The sequence below is a fragment of the Sturnira hondurensis genome, unplaced genomic scaffold, assembly GCF_014824575.4.
Source record: "Sturnira hondurensis isolate 20B ecotype Veracruz unplaced genomic scaffold, ASM1482457v3 Scaffold0014384, whole genome shotgun sequence".
In the NCBI taxonomy this organism is placed as follows: domain Eukaryota; kingdom Metazoa; phylum Chordata; class Mammalia; order Chiroptera; family Phyllostomidae; genus Sturnira; species Sturnira hondurensis.
The window spans coordinates 15,027,476-15,044,421 of record NW_028087015.1 but is presented as its reverse complement, the minus strand read 5'-3'; the positions used below and the strand labels follow the sequence as shown (position 1 = coordinate 15,044,421).

Genomic DNA, 16,946 nt, shown 5'->3' with positions numbered 1-16,946 from the left:
GAGGCCTGTGGGGTGGGCAGCAGAGGCAGCCACGTGTGGACCACCTGCCAGATGTGGGCAGAGGGAAGGAGGTGGGAGGCAGGATGGGCATAGAGTGCAAAAGCTCAAAGTGCCTGGGCCCTAGTGCATGCCTAATTCTGTTTTTCTCAATGTAAAGTCTATAAAATTCGGAGAATGATAGCACTTTTGGGGCGGGGTTGTTGGGCGAACGGTCTCCTGTGGGAAGTATCATCAGTGTGCCTTGTACCTGGGTCGTGGTGGGGACTACATATCTTCAGAGTAGTGAAATGCCTCCGTCTCAGCCGGAGATGCACGAGGACCAGAGGTCACATGAAAATCATGGAGTTTCAAAAAGTTAAAAAAAAGGGTGGGGGTGGCGGTTGGGAAGAACATCACTAGGAGATAGAAATCTCTTCCCTCTCTGGGCCACAGACACACACGAAGATACTGCAAGGAGGTAGGTGGCTGTCTATGCGCTGGTAAGTGGGGCCTCACCACACTCCGGATCAGCCAGCTCCTCGATGTTGGACGTCCAGCCTCCAGAGCTGTGAGAAATGTTTACTGGTTAAATCACTGAGTCTGCCATTTTTCTTCCAGGAGCCTGAACTAAGACAGCTGTTCTACTAAAGAGACAGCCTCACTATACTGGCCATTTTCCAAGCAGCCAGTTGCCTTTGGTACCCCCTTTTCCGGTGATTTAGATGATCCCCCATCTTGCAAGGCTGCCTGCAAGATCACCTAAGATGGAGAAACACTTCTCCGTGCTTACAAATATTCTAGTAATTTACTGTTTAATCACTGCCATTCCCACCCCGAACCCAGCCCCTTAGTGGACCTGTTTCACAGGAAGAGAACAAGGCAAAAAGATGAAAGGATGTCAGTCACATGTAACAGACTAGCCTCTTGGTCGTTCCTGACACGTTTGCACTTTTCAGTCCCATTTATGACGACCAACCCAGCCCAGCCAGCACAGGCACTGGGAACTAAAAGGGAAAGGGGGATCCTATGGGAACCGACCTCAGGCTCACGTGCCTTTAGTTGCTCTTGCACCAGATGAGACAGGGGGTCTAACATACAAGGGGTGAGATGATTGCCCAGTGATTCGGAATCAGAAGGTAACAGTAATGCTGCCTTGAAGAGGTCCTTTTCATGAATTAAAATCAATAGCTATGAAACGTCTGTATACGGTTTCCTGTTCATAGGCCTGTTCCTGTTCATAGTTTCTTTTCTCAACCATGTAAGTGCCAGGAACATTTGTGAGGCTTTTGGAAGTGTGGGTTAGTGGCCCTTCTCACACCACCACAAACACCTTCAGCCGACTCTGGTGCAAAGCCAGGTGCTCTACCGTCTCTGTCGGCCGGTGACAGTCCCCGTAATCAACTCACCCTGCCCCATCAATGATCTGAGCAGGTCTATGTCCGATGAGAACCTGCTCTTAAAACAGGTGCATCCTGATGCAGTGCTGAGGCTGTAGCAGCACAAATTAACGTGACTTTACCATCCACTGTATGATGAAATACACACTAGTGTGTATGTTCAATAGCCTTAAGCTGTCCATACTCAATTGTCTAGTTCTGTAAACACTTTAAAGTTAGGAAAAGTGCTACTAGCACTAATTCCCAAATCCTCAAATCCTCAGCATACTTGGTTAGCAAACCAGCCACTGCATTCATGTGGAGAAAACACAGATCGAAGATCTGAAGACTGGTCAGCATCCGGGTTCACAGGAGGGTAACCCTGACACTTTGGTCAGGAAGAATCACCACTTCCTGATTGTAGGAAATCACTCGTCTTACAAGCAAATCCCCTGGTGACATGTAAGTGAACCTTTATCATGATTCCCTGTAAGCAGCATTCTTTTAGAAAACCCAGAGAACCATACACAAGCCAGATAGTACAGGGGATGAGAGCCCAACTAGATGGAGTCAGGCTGGCAAGGTTTGACCTGGCTCTGCAACTGACCAGCCATGACAGTCTGGTAAATGATCAAATCTCACTGATAAAATGTGAGTAAAAAGAAATGTATCTCCTTCATGTGGTGATATGAGGATGGTGAGAATAAACAACTGAAGTACTCTTCAAAACAAGACCTAGCCAGTGATAACGACAGCCACTGTCGGTAAGTTATTTTACTAAATTCACTCAGTGGCAGTTGACCTATATGTGGCAATCCCAAGACATTTCCTTGCACTCCAACCTCCACTTGTTCTGTCCCTCTGATAAGAAAGCCTCGGCTGGTTCTGACTTGCCCTTCTGAGCACCTGCGGGTGCTGTGGAGCCTGGGCCTTCTCCACGCACAAGCTGGCTTGCGTTCAGGGCAGGACCAGGGCCAGAATAAAGCAACAGGGACTGTAAGGTTAAACTTTCAACACCAGTCTTAGCAGCACTGTGATAATGTCCAAGGTTATGCTGGTGTAACTGTACCCTAAGGCACACCATAATTAGGTGATAGACACTCTCACCTATGACAGGACTATGTAATCTAAAGACCCACCCATTTAGATAGGTGCGTGTAAACATACTTAGTAGGCTCAAGCCCATCCTCACCTCGATGTTAAAATCAATCTCAAGAACAAAATCAATGGGTAAGCTGTTAAAATAGTCCCTAGAGCTTTTTACAAACAACAAACTCCTTGAATGAAGGCAGCACTTGACTGTAGTGAATGCTTATTAAAGAGCAAGATAAAGGTGGTTTTAAAAGAGTCTTTTAATATAACAAATACAGAAGCTTGTGAGACAGCATCCCTACAATTACGTCTTCGAACAAGTGAAACTACAATTACCAAGCCACTATTTTTATTACAGCATCTACAGTGCCTGAAAAGAACACAGTAATAAATAACCGTAGATGCATCATATGACACCCTTTTATTTAGTCACAGTAGTGAATCTTACTACTACATTTTATTCTGAAATTTTCCTTTATTCTTCAGACTCTCCAGGCTTGCGGATATCATCGATCTTCAAAATCATTCTAACCATCTGTGTTGCTAGAGAGATCTGTTGCTTCTTGCCAATCAAAGTTTCTATGACATGTTGTTGCTTCATATCTGAAAAATACAAATAAATCGATTATCCTAAAAGAGCATACATTTAAGATCGAAAACTTGTTTTGAGTAATGGAATCATACTGAAAACTTAGGAATTACAAATTTGGAAGCCAGTTAAATTCCCAGAGGAATAAATTTCATTACTCCCAAGGGTGTTTGGAATTTGAACATGGTTACTACCAGGAAGCTGGGGGGTGGGGGTGGGGGCACCTCTCCCCACAAAGCGTCTAACACCATGTAATTTAGTAAACCGGAAACAAACACAATCTGACTGTGCTTCAAGTGCAAGAAAATTCTAAGACACACCTAAAAATGGTACATTTGAGCACAATCATGCATTAAAATTTAAACTGACAAATTTAAAAGTGAACCATTCCCATGGCCACAGAGATTACAGCACATCACGTTTACAAAACACTCCATAATTTACTGGTTATAAACACAGAATAAGCTGTGAACTGAAAGTCAGTTTCAAGGCTCTTTCATGAGACCCAGAACCAAAGCACTTAGAACACTTGTGTAAAAAAAGCAAGACAAGAATTATTTTCTAAAACCAGAGATGAAAATGGAAGCCATCTTTGGTATAAATACCACACTGCAATTTCAATCAAATCAAATATCTGAAATTCAGGGCCTGAGTATCTCAAGTGTGTTTATTGTTTGAAAGACAGTAACCTCACAGTAAGCACTACTACATACAAGACAACCATGTAGGATGTAACTACTCAATTAAAGTCAAACCATACCCCCCGCCGCCCCCCGGACCCAGCAGCTCCTCACCGTTTGTACCCTTGTGCAAGCAGTCAATCCCAAGAGCAGGGTTCATCTCCTTCACTTGTCTGGCTCGGACCTCAGTCATTGTCTGGATGGGATTCATGCCACTGTTCTCAGCAAGGGCCATGGGGATGACCTCCAGGGCGTCGGCGAATGCTCGCATGGCGTACTGCTCCAAGGTTGGGCACTGGAGGGCACAGGGCTGTGGTAAGTGTGCTTGCCAAAACCCCCCAGGAGCAATTTAGAAACCTAATTAAATTACCTATGTTGGGGAAAAAAGAAAACCCCCAAAACTTGTGAAGAATTCCGAGAACTCGTGAAGGCTATGTGGATTATTTTTAATCCCCTAGAATATTAAAATGTCACTGCAGAGTAAGGATGGTGCGGGTGCACATATGAGAGAAGTCTGAGAACCTGCCTTACATGATTTGTTTCTATTGTAATGTTTAATTAATTCTGAATGTCAAATAACATTCAGTGTAAAGATTTACACAAAACAGTAACTGTAAGGGCTAGAATGACTGACTGAAGCTGAGAAATCAACTTACAGTCACAGGACTTTGACTACATGGGCGTGAGAATGAACTCACATCAAACACCGGCCGAACTCCCGATGTTCTGGTTCACCTTGAGTCCAGCACCTGCTGTCTGCAGCTCCGCGCCTCACACACAGCCCGGAACCATCTTAGCCCCCGTGAGTCCCACGTGCACTTTACCTTATCTGCAGCCTGGCTAACTGCCAAAGCGCAGGCGACTTCGGCAGCGCCTCCTCCATACACCACCCGGTTATCACGGATGAGGTTCCGGATGACGCATAAGGCGTCGTGAAGGGACCGCTTTGCTTCCTCGATGATCTAGGAGACAGTTCTGCCTAAATTAATGTGCTCACGACTTACAAATTTTAGAGCCAAATACATGGCACCTCTGGCTTAATCAAAGTGCTTGCTAAAAATATTCCTAACTCCCCCATTTTTAAAATCAGCTTGGTTCAAACAAATGAAGAGAGCCTGTCATATTTGTTCTTAGATGATTTCTATCTTTAGCTCTTCTTCCTATAACATAGTCAAAAAGCATGAAACAGGCAGCCACTGGCTCATTCCAGAACACACGACCAAGCAAAGGGGTCAAACAAAATGGAAACTGAAAAGAAAAACCTCACAATGAGTCATTTAGGCTTCCTATTGTTACCTAAAGGACAGAAGAAAGGCAATGTGCCCTGTAAAACTGACCACACAACACGGTCTTCAGCGATTTTATACCATAATACGTCACTTACTTTGAGAAAAATAACTTGGTTTTACTCATGATTAAGATGTCTCTGATAAATATATTATCGACAAAGCCAAACCACGTATCAACAACTGGAAAAAATACAGGACAAGTAACGGAATTCTCACCATCTTATTCCCCCCCCTGATGAAGATGGTTACAGCTCTGGAGTTCTTGCACTGCTCGATGACCAGCATCTTGTCTTTGGTTGTCCCGAATGAGATCTCCTTTACAAGCCCAGCAAAGCCCAGCTTCTCAGCTGTGAGCTCCGAGAAGCGTGGGACAATCCGCCCTCCTGTCGCGATGGCAATCAACTAATTGGGGTGAGTTGGGCAGAGAGGGAAGACAATGTTGGTTGACAATGAATTTTCATAACGGGATCACAAATGAGCTGAACTTGACCACCCTGTTCACTAGAACTGCTGCCCCACTTTGGCCAAAAAAGTTCAGGTTCAACCCAAATAGACTCGGTTAAAGAACAAGGCTATGAAGAGTTGAGTGTCTGGGTCTGGCTCTGGTGCTGCCTAACCACATGCTGCACACGTCCTCATAGTTCTCAACCTCATCTCCTGACTGTGCCCCATTCAGAGCCCTGGCACAGCCGTCCCTCTGCAAACAGGGCTGTAGCGCGGACCAATGAGGCCATGTGTTCAAGTTCAGACCACGTCTAGGAGGCTGACACAAAAGTGGGTGAGGCCACCTTCGAGAGGTGAGATAACCCTCCACCCAAGTAGAGGCCAAGTGAGATAACATACGGAAAGCACATGCTACAGAACACTGGAAACAGCACTGTTAGTAATGAGATTCTTGCATTTCTCTCTCCCAGCTCATCATCCTCTCACCTATAAAGCCTTAGCATAACATGCTAATCTAAGACAAGTGCTACCAAAGCAGCCCCAAGATACACGAACACATTGTAAGCCCCACCCGTGAGTTCAGAAGTCTCTTTCCACAGAGTTTCCTACCTCGATTTCAGGTCCTCCCACCCAACGAACTGCAGGCAAGTTGTTCTGAAGAAGTAAATGATTTGCTTCATCATCAAAGCCCCACTGGCAAATAGCTAGGTTAGCACCAGTTTCTTTAATCTGGGAAAAGAAATGTTGCAGTCACATTAAGAAAAAGCAAGTATTCTTTGTGTTCTGTCTGAAAAAAGTTTGAAAAAAGGTGACAGGCACAGACAGTAAGGTGGGTGCACTGAATAGAAGTACAGAAAAGGAAAAACACAACTGCCCACTTTCTGTCAGCTCCCTGTTCTAAGTAGGGAACAGGTATCAATGGGAATCACCTCATTTTCAAACTAGTCTTTAAAAATCCATCCCTGGCTGTTGTGGCTCAGTGGATTGAGTGCCAGACCGGGAACCAAAGGGTTGCCAGTTCGATTCCCAGTCAGGACACATGCCTGGGTTGCAGGCCAGGTTCCCGGAAGGGGAATGTGTGAGAGGCAACCACACACTTATGTTTCTCTCCCTCTTTCTCCCTCCCTTCCCCTCTCTAAAAATAAATAAGTAGAATCTTAAAAAACGAAAAAAAAAAGAAAAATAATCAGTAATGCATATGGAACTCATTTATTATGATGAATCAAAGCAAGAGAGTCAACAAAGCTAAGCACCCTGCTAGCTCCCAGGAAATCAAGGTTAAAAGCTCTGTCCTGTCACAAACACCTATGAAGCAGCTTCACTGAGTTTAAAAAAAAAAAAGTATGATCCACACTGCTGTGCAACTTGCTTTCCTCACCTAAGTGGGTTATCCTGTGTGCACCCAGGTACAGACTTAAAGACCAAGACAGGGATCCCTGCCTCTGCAGAGCAGCACTATTCCACCCCTTGCAAATGGCCACCCCTCCTCTGGGGACCCCCTGCAACGGCGGTGAAACAGCCCACAGCCACCCACCCCTCCACTTCTGCCCCCACCCAAGACTCTCAGGCAACCTCCCACACCTGCCTTCTCTCCTTCCTCCCCCAACTCACTGGAACTTAGTCCATTAACTGAAAATTCCTTCTTGCGATGTTCCCATTACATCATTGCTGGGAACAGACCCTGATGTCCCCTGCCCTCCTCCTCAAATGGCTGTTTTTTTCTTCCATGTGCTCAAAATAGGAGAGGGGCCCCTTCTCCTCACAGCCAACTTCTATGTTTCTCTTGGGTCATTCCCTCTCATTCTTACCTCCCCTGGCCTCTCAGTTCCCACTCTTCTTCTACTGCACCTTGGCCAGCATTCTCATGCCCTCACCCCCTGTAACGGACCTTTATTTACAAACTCCGGCTAGCATGCTCCAGCCCTTCAGTCCCGTCGTTCTCTACATGTGCCCGCCTTGGGGCCTTCTCCTTGCTGCCCACCCCCCACCCTGCCATAGCCTGGGAAATTCCTCAGCCAGATCCGCTGCTCTCCCTTCACCCATGTCCCTGTCCACACGTTACCTTCTTATGGGCCCTGTCTGACCAGGGTCTGTCACAGAGCAGGGGCCCCACTCTGTCTGCTGCTGCACCTCAGTGCCTGCAACAGTGCTCGATATAAAGCAGGCAGAGAAATATACCATGAAAGAGTAAATGAATTCAATACTCCTCCAAAAAACAAATATCAAACTACCCTCCAGTGTGCTGTGATTATGTCCATGTTCATGTATCTCTGAGTTCTGCTGTTTTACATTCCCAAGGGCAGTGTGCCAAAGAACCGCTACACCACAGAGCACACACGTAAAACAGTAACAGCCAGAAAGGGAAGAAGGAAAGTATTTATAAAATAATACTCTAACTCGTATGAACAAAAACTGGGGTTTCTATGATTGCATTCTGGTTTAATTCTAGGTATCCAGTAATCTACTTTTTTTGTCTAAGAGTTCTATTTAGATGTCTCGAATATGTCGTAAGCCATATTAAAATTTTCCGAACCCCGGAGTTACTAGTGTAGATGTGTTCAGGAAGGTACGTAAACTTGAAAGCACAGCTGAAGGTAAGCGAGTCTACTCTTTCAGGTACCCTAGACACATGATCATTTTGAGACAAAATCAGACTTCCTTTCTCCTTATGCCTTTCTGTGCCATCTCATGTGCTCTCATTGTGAATATTTACTGCTTTTATAATTTAAAAGTGAAGAAAAGCAAGCCTACACTGTTAATGTTGTTTATAGCCACATTATGAAGTATCAAGACAGTACAGGTTAGCACCACATACATGTATTACCTACAACTGCCTGTGTCCTGTAGGAGCTTAAATGCCACTAATGAGTTATGGGAAGACTCACTTGCTGGATCATTTCTTCAAACTTCTCCTTTTCGTATTTCTGAAGGGCTTTATAGTCTTCCACAGAGGTCACATCCAGCTTATGCTTCGTTTTTGGTTTCGGTGGTTCAAATGGACACGTGAGAATTGCAATCTTAGCATCTTCTACTTGCTATGGGGAAACATAAAAACATTTGAATTGGTGGCTTTCATAGTTAAAAAGCCTGAATCTGTGAAAGGCAATGACTTACTTTTGGCATCTGTGGGTGACTGAAGTCCTTGTCCACGATCACACCCTTAATAAGTTTAGTGTCCTCCAACCTCCCGCCCACTTTGCCTTCCACTTTAATGAGCTCGAAGTCGACGTCTCTGCGCTGCATGTCGGCCACAGTGAGGACAGCGTTCACGGCAATCTCGGCCATCTGCCGGTGACAGCTGTTAACTCTGATGGAAACACGCAAAACACATCGTTCACGTTCACTCACTACACCAAAGTAGACCACACAATGTAAGGTGGTAACGCAAATACAAATTAATACATTGTACCTGGAAGGTGTTTTATTAAACCAACAATATTTAGAATCTCAGAAAGGAAAGCCACCGCAGCCCAGACTGTGAACAGCCGGGACACAGGCTCTTAACCTGGAACCAAACAGGAACCGGAAACTTGGATGGAAAAAAGTTTACATCTTTATTTTCACTAACTCTAAATTTAACACTTCGTTCCATGTGGAGGTCCACAAGAGACTCCTGAAGTATGGCAATAACAAAGATTGTTCCAAGATTCTGCTACTATTTAAGAATACTATTAATATTTAAAAAGTCCAAAACAGAGTGGGAAAGAAATCACTCAGGAAAAGTCAATTATCTGAAGGAGGTGTTGTACTGACTGAGAAGTGAGAGTGAGTCGGTATGTTTTTTTACCTTTGCAAAAATTTCCAATGCAACAATGTTTTTTTTTTTGGGGGGGGGGTAATCTTTTTGGAAAGCTTTGAGACATTTGAATAGACTGCTCAATAAATTTACTTTTGATTCTGGAGAAACCATAAGGGAAATCTAGCATTTGAAATGCTGTCTGAAATCTTACATCATTTAGGAAGATAACCATGAAACTAAAAACATTGTTGGTATTCGCCCTGGCTGGTGCAGCTCAGCGGATTGAGCAGACTGCGAGAGAACCACAGGGTCACTAGTTCGATTCTCAGTCAGGGCACATGCCTGGGTTGTGGGCCAGGTCCCCAGTGGAGGGCATGCAAGAGGCAACCACACATTGACGTTTCTCTCCCTTTCTTTCTCCCCCCCTTCCCCTCTCTCTAAAAATAAATAAAATCTTAAAAAAACAAAATATTAAAAAATGGCATTGTTGGTATCATAAATAGGTGATTTACAATGTTTGACTTTATGTTAATTATGTGTATACACACATTAAAAGGAAAGCAAAACAAAATAACGGAAACAGAAATTCATCAAATCAGTAACATGAAGCCACTGAGATCATTTCCTGTTGCCTTCAGGAACAAGCAAACAAGCTTTGCCACCTCTGCGAATGCTACCTATCAACACTGAAAACGTACACTTTGGAGCCCAGCGTGGTTTTTGCTGTCTGAATCAGAGGCTCAGTGTCCTTTACGTCAACAAGGACAACATCACTGATTTTGTCCAGGTGATTGATAGCAATGCGGGCGGCTTGTTCGTAGCCGTCAGCAATCCTGATCGGGTGAATGCCACGGTCCAGCAACTGCTCGGCTTCTTCCAACAAGGCGCCAGCCAGGACTGCAGACAAGACAGTGCACAACTGGTTCAGGAAAACATTAACACTTGTATAATCAATACAAAGTAGACGTTGCTCTGGAAACCTGAAGGTTCCACAATTAAGCTGGAGGTATCTTAGAGGCTGAGACCATCTATTTTTAAAGAGAGCTTCTTGTTTCAGTTGTGGAAAAAGTCTAATGAGTCTCCCATTATAGACAAATATTCAACCATCAGTGATGTAAACAATGTAACTTAAAGAACATAACATGAAAACATCACAAGGGGAAAAAACTCAAGTTTCCTAGGCCAGGGATTTCTGTTTCTGTGACATTCACGCTTATGGTAAGTTTTATTTATTCTCCTGCTCCCATCCCCTTTAGTCCCACAAAGATGTTTTATTTAATATTGCTGCACTCTAACACATCTAGAACAGTGTTCGGTGCCCAATTTAGTTTTGAATAAATGAATTAAAATCCCACCTGCAGAAAAATTGTAAACAATTCAGTTCTTTAACCTTCCTTAACCTCTTAACATTTCATAACCTCAGAAAAGATGCATGAATAGTAAAATGAACACTACTTATTAATAACATTTTGTCACAGATTTTCCCTGTATATGCACTCGTTTCCTGTTCAACTCTTTCAGAACTGTTGCAGAAACCAGGGCATTTTCTACATCAACACTGCATTGTGCCTGTCACTCAGGAAACTTAACACTGAAAAAATTCCTATGTTGTGACACAGGATACACAATCTAATTCCCCTAAATGTCCCACATTCCTCACGGCTTACAATAAAATTTGGCATCTGATAAAGTTTTCTGCATTAGAGTTGGTTGGCATTTCTCTGTAGCTCCTTTACTCTAACTGCCCCCCCCCCCCATTCTTTCATGATACTGACAGCTTTGAAGGGTCTGGGCTACTTATTTTGTAAGGTATCCTTCAACTTAGACGTGTCTGTTGCCTCATAATTTGATTCTGGGTAGGCATGTTAGCCCTGCGATTTTAAATAACATCTCTTAAATGAGAAAAGACATTTTGCCTTTTCTTACCAACCACTCCTGTGGTTCCATCTCCAATTTCATCATCCTGTGATTTGGACAGTTCGACCATCAGCTTGGCAATCTGATGGTCAACATCCATCATGCTCAAAATGGTGGCACCATCATTGGTTACAGTCACATCGCCATCCTTATCCACCATCATTTTGTCAAGCCCTAAAAAGACAGCAATGGTCAGACTGGCTCTGGGGGTGGGGGAAGAGGCGGCCTATACAAAAATCTATAAAGAAAGTGCTATGTGACCCAGGTCTTATCTAGGAATTTATCATAAACAGAACATTACCACCTAAAATTGCCTAAAAATGGCTAAAACATGAGAAATGGTAGAAAAATTATGGAGTATCACCAGAGGACAGGTCTGAGTTATAATCCTGCAGGGATGCTTACATTTCATAGGCATTTGGAAATCACAAAACCAAGGACCCCAGCACCTGTGGTGTGGACCACACTCTGTGCAACAGAGGACCCCTGGCTTTTATTTTCTCATCTAAAAAAAAAAAAAAAGAAGTCTTTCATTTTACCTTGAAAACCCTAAGATGAGACATTCTAAAATGAAATGTAAGGCCGTGGTGAAAAATGAGACTTTCAGGATGGAAAGTCTTCAGATACCCAATGGGGAAAAGCAGAGAACAATCACAAATAGCATTGCTGCTGCTGATGCAACCAAACACCAAAGCTGAAAGGGCGCCGCCCAGTGGCTGATGTGCACAAAAGCAGAAGGAAATGACGATGCTGCACAACAGATACAACAGGAACATGGAACGTCAAGAAGCACTCCCCAAAGTAAACGGGAAATCGTAAAGCAAGAAACGGACACCTCAGCGTTGCAGTGCTAGATGTCGGCAAACTGTAATGGACTGCAATGGGACGTTCTCAGCAGTGTTCTGCTTTGGAAATGACAAGCTCAGAAGAAAGAGTGGCTGTAATACTTAGGTAGGATGTAGCACAGGCAGTTAGGGGCTACTGTGCAAGGTCTGACAGAATATACCAACCAGACCTCTAGGGAAACCTGTAACGTAACAACTCCTCAAGCCTATGCTCCAATTACAGAGCCTAAAGATGACACTGAGAGCTTTCATACAAGTATTCAAGAAGAAACTGATCACACATGAAAACAAGACATCCTTATAAAAAGCAGAATCAAATGTTGAACTAGGGGCCAGAGATGAAACAAGACGTCGGCTCGTAGACTTCTGCAAAACCAACAACCTGTGCATCACAAGCACATGCTTCAAACAGTTGAAAAGGTGACTGTACACATGGACCTCAGAGATGGGCAACACAGAAATGACAGACTATGTAATCAGTAACAGGAGATGGAGGAACTGTGTCCTCTGCCAAAACAAAACCAAAGCAGACTGTGGCGCTGACCCTGAACTGTTAATACTGAACAGTAGGTAAAGCGGAAAAGCGCTGAGAGATTGTAGTGCCAAAATGCAACGTAACATTCGTGATGGATTAAAGTCCACATAAAGAACAGATCTGCACTGTTAGACTTAACTGCCCGAGAACCAGAACTGTGAACTGAATCAAGAAATATTTTTATGGAGAGAATGTGAAAAGGCAGTGCTGGAAATAAAAAAGGAAAAAAAAATCCTTGAGATGGATGACAGAAAAAAACCTCTGAAAATTGTTTGAGACAGGAGAGAGGCAAAGACAACAAAAGCAGGGTTAGACTTCTGAACGCAGTTTTCAATGACTACCACACAGATAGAAAACTATCAGCATCAAAACAGTCAATGTAAGGGATAGAAGAGAACAAAAAAGTAAAAACGAGATCTTTACCAGAAGATTCAAGAAATGAGAGAGAGAGAGAAATCCAAATCTTGATTAGGAATGCTGCATGACCTTAAGGAAGCACATTATCTGGTGAGGAGAAAATAAAGACAAGGTGGAGGCAGTGTACTGAAAATCTACCCGGAAGAGGTACAAAAAAGACAGGTCCTTCTGAAGAGCCCTATGAGGAAGAATTCTACACAGCAAAGTAAAAGCTGCCCTGAAAGTATTGGGAAAAAACTGATCACCAAGGGTAGATAATCTGTCAAAACCCCAACAAGACTAGGTCGACATGGAAAGCAAGACATGGCCTACAGACTGGAAACATTCAATACACATCCCAGTCTTTAAGAAAGGAGATGCCAAGAAGTGCAGTAACTATCTAAGACCATTGCTCTAATTTCCCATTCAACTGCAAGCATTTGCTGGATACTGGAGTGCTCCAAAGAATTTCAGTTACTGTGTTTTATAGACTACAGAAAAGCCTTTGACTGTGTCGATCATGAAAAGCTATGAATTGCTCTGAAACGGGGAGCCTCAGCACTCCCTCCTAACACACAACCTGCACTGTGAGCAGGAAGCTGATGTCAGGACAGAATATGGAACCAGAATGGTTTCCTTACAGCAAAGGTGTCAGGCAAGAGTGCATTTAATCTTCTTATTTGTTTATTCTGCCTGTAGAACTGGGCCAGATTAAGAGGAAGGAGTGAAAATTGATACAAAAAATATTAATAACTTAACATATGCAGAAGACATCATTTTACTGGCAAAGTATCAATGACTTGAAAAGGCCTATGATAAAGGTGTAAGACATGCGGAAACAGGGCTGCACCTGAACACAAAGACAAAAATCTTGACTACGGAGGAAACACAACTTTCACATAGACATCGAAGATGCTGAAGTTGTTAAAGGTTTTGCTCACCTTGGCCCAGTCATCAATTCAAATGCAGACTCAGCCAAGAAGTCAAGACAAGGCTGAGACTCAGAAGGGAAGCAATGGAAGAATTAGGAAAGATCCCTAAGAGCAAAGACGTGTCATTAGAGACCACAGTTAAGATCAGCTAAATGCCTGCATTTCCGATGACTACATATGGATATGAAGGTTGGGCAGTGAAGACGGCTGATAGGAAAATACTGAAATCATCTGAATTATGACACTGGAGGAGGTACAGATACCTGGGCAGCCAGGATGAAGAATAAGTGGGTTCTAGAGGACATTAAGCCTAAAACTTACCATTGGAGGTGAAAATGGCAAAGTTGCCACTGTCCTATTTTGGGCATGTCACTAGAAGACAGATTTCTTTGGAAAAGACAGTAACACTGGGTAAAACAGAAGGCAAAAAGGAAAAAAAAGAAGGCCAAATATGAGATGGATTGATTCTATAAAAGAAGCCATAGGCATGAATCCACAGGAGCAGAGTAGGTAAGGACATTGTGGACCCTGTCACTCTGTCATACAGTCGCCAGGAGTCAGAGCTGACTCATTGGCATGTAACACATACACGTGATTTGGAAATGAAATGATGTTACATGGGAAGAAAAAAATCTGACCTAAAACTGTACACACATTATGACCACAAACAATTTTTGAGTATGGAATACAACAAAAGTTTGGATGTAGTAGCAGAGTAGGACGGCCTCCCTACTAGAGAAGAGGAACGGATACGCTCTTCGGTAAAGAGAATGTTTTGCTAACTAGTCTCTGATTTAAAACTTTTGTCACCCCCCCCCAAACCCAAACCCAAACCAAACAAACAAACAAACAAAAAACCCCACAACAACCCCTCAGAATGTTAGTCTCTTACCATTTGGTCCAAGTGATGTTCTCATTGTATTTGCCACAGCCTTCGCTGCCATTATATGAGACTAAATGAAACAGAAAAAGCAAATATTCAAGTTCCATATAAGCTTACTAGTTCAAAGCATACAGCTGACGTTTGATTTTAAGACCATTTTGCAATGCTAACTCCAGGTGAGAGCCCAGCCATAAACAGAGCACCTCGAACGGTCACACAATGGTTTGCCACAGAAATACACTTCTCTCTCAAATGGTATAGCCAATACATAACCAAAAACAAAAACTCATCCTTGCTTGTCACCTGCCAAGGGTATCAATACTGAAAGAAATGGAAGCCTGAAACCACCTGTTCCTGTTTCCACACATAATGAAGTCCATTTTTGCTCCATGTCTCGTTTTCTTTCTGTTCTTGCTGTCACAACCTGACCAGATCCACAGGACCCGGCAGAAATGTCTTTCCTTCAGATTCATCCTACATCCCTCTAAGCCATCCATTTCTCTGTCACTTCAGTCCCAAAACCTTACTGGCTCCCTCCCCCTGCCCAGTGTCTCGAGAAAGTCTAAAAGTTGCAGCTTTTCAAAGTCCCCCACAAGAAACTAGGTCTCAGGTTGTATTATGTATTACATATTTGAGTATGTAATACAAGGGGCCTGAGTACTGACCATGAATCAAATACTGTATGGTCACGCCTCAGGTCACCCCACCGAACACTCATTCTCAGCGTGACAGAGGTGCACTACCCTCACTGAGATGAGGTTCAGAGGTTGCACAAGTTGTCCCGAGTCAGTGTGGAAGAACCGCACTGTTTCTAAGTGAAACCCCAAGACATGAAGTGAACAGGGACCCCTCAGACCTGGTGACAAAGTCTATACATATTAATTCATGGATCGCTTCCCTCTATAACAGACGCTAAAGCCCTCTTGTGCTTCCTCTACTTCCTGTCAGTGTCTGTGCTCAGATGACCAGCCCCACCAGGACTCCCACAAGGGTGTATTTGCTCCCCTGTTCCCTTCCCGCTCTTCCTTGTTCCCTTCAGCCCAGCCCAAACTCAAAGGTACATACTATGTATCTTTTGACTCTGCTCAAAGGCCCCTCGTTCCCACAGGACAGCATCTGGACTGTGGGGCGTTCAAGGACTTCCATCTTTGGAAACTAGCATAACTTTAGACACATTGCTCCATCCAAACCAGGATGCACTCTCCTTCTACAACGTGCCATGCTATCTATTTCCTTCCCAGGTCTTTGCTTTTACTGAAAGTTTCCCTTTTCCAGCAGGCTGGTTCAATTTCATTCAAAACATGACTCTACCCTTATCAAAAGCCACCTTTATCAGAGGTCTGAAGGACACCTCTAACTTTTATCTGCATCCCCTCTGATTACCGGTGATTCTAGTCACACACTGCCTTGTATTTTGTTTACTGGTATCCATTTCTCACCGCTACTGTTAAAGAAGGTTGTATTTCCTTCCTTAAGGGTCTACCATTGAAAACTTTTACAACACTGCATCCAAGAAAACGCCATGCACAAAAGAGACTCGAAAATAAAATACTCTGTAAATGACTAAACCTTTGGGAAGCAACAAAATGAACCTCCACTTCTTCTGGGGTTGTGGCAGATACACTAGCAGAAGATTAGGCATCAAAGTCTTAAACGTCCCGGTGACTTGAGAATACTCTGTTTTTACTGACAAAAACAATGAACTGTAAGGCTGCCAGGCTGGAGAAACGAGCGAGACGCGGATTCACTGCTTGTGACTTAAAAACTGCCCCATCCAACTGTGAAGGGCGCGTGAGGCTCACCGTAACCCCCAAAGGCTGACGGGCTGGCCTGTCCCAAACTCTAGGAGCGGGGTGGGGAGCCGAACACGAGAGGAATTCCCTAAAGCTTTTACCCAAAGCACATGGCAGAACCAACGCTAGGCTCGCGCAGGCGCAGAGCCACGGGTTTCCGCCGTTTCCTCCCATCCCACCGCCAGTGGGACCCGGTCCCGTTACCTTGAGAGCCTCCAGTCCCATAAGACGAGTCTTGCGGTCTTGATCCTTAATAATGAGGAAAGGGCGCCCATATTCATCGAAGGCGAGAGTCCCGACAGACGCCATGGTGCAGCAGCACAGGTTACTTTCCCGCAACCAGCGGAGATCACTCCGGAACCGAGAACACACCTTCCGCCCAAGGGCGGTTCACAGCTCCCGCATGCGCAGTGCAACCCGAGTGAGACTTATTTTTCACTGGAGACTAGTTTAACGC

The 16,946-nt window shown here is 44.0% G+C and overlaps 1 protein-coding gene across 1 annotated transcript; it reads right to left on the bottom strand.

Annotated features, from left to right (window-relative positions):
- Positions 1-2,689: 2,689 nt before the first annotated feature.
- CCT5 (chaperonin containing TCP1 subunit 5) lies at positions 2,690-16,887 on the bottom strand. Its single transcript, XM_037062998.1, has 11 exons — positions 16,694-16,887; positions 14,706-14,766; positions 11,115-11,279; positions 9,887-10,085; positions 8,564-8,756; positions 8,335-8,484; positions 6,059-6,178; positions 5,222-5,407; positions 4,541-4,678; positions 3,831-4,011; positions 2,690-3,050 (listed from the first exon to the last, which is right to left on the bottom strand). Exons 1-11 carry the CDS (start codon positions 16,796-16,798, stop codon positions 2,923-2,925), a joined length of 1,626 nt encoding a protein of 541 aa, XP_036918893.1. The 5' UTR covers positions 16,799-16,887; the 3' UTR covers positions 2,690-2,922.
- Positions 16,888-16,946: the final 59 nt, after the last annotated feature.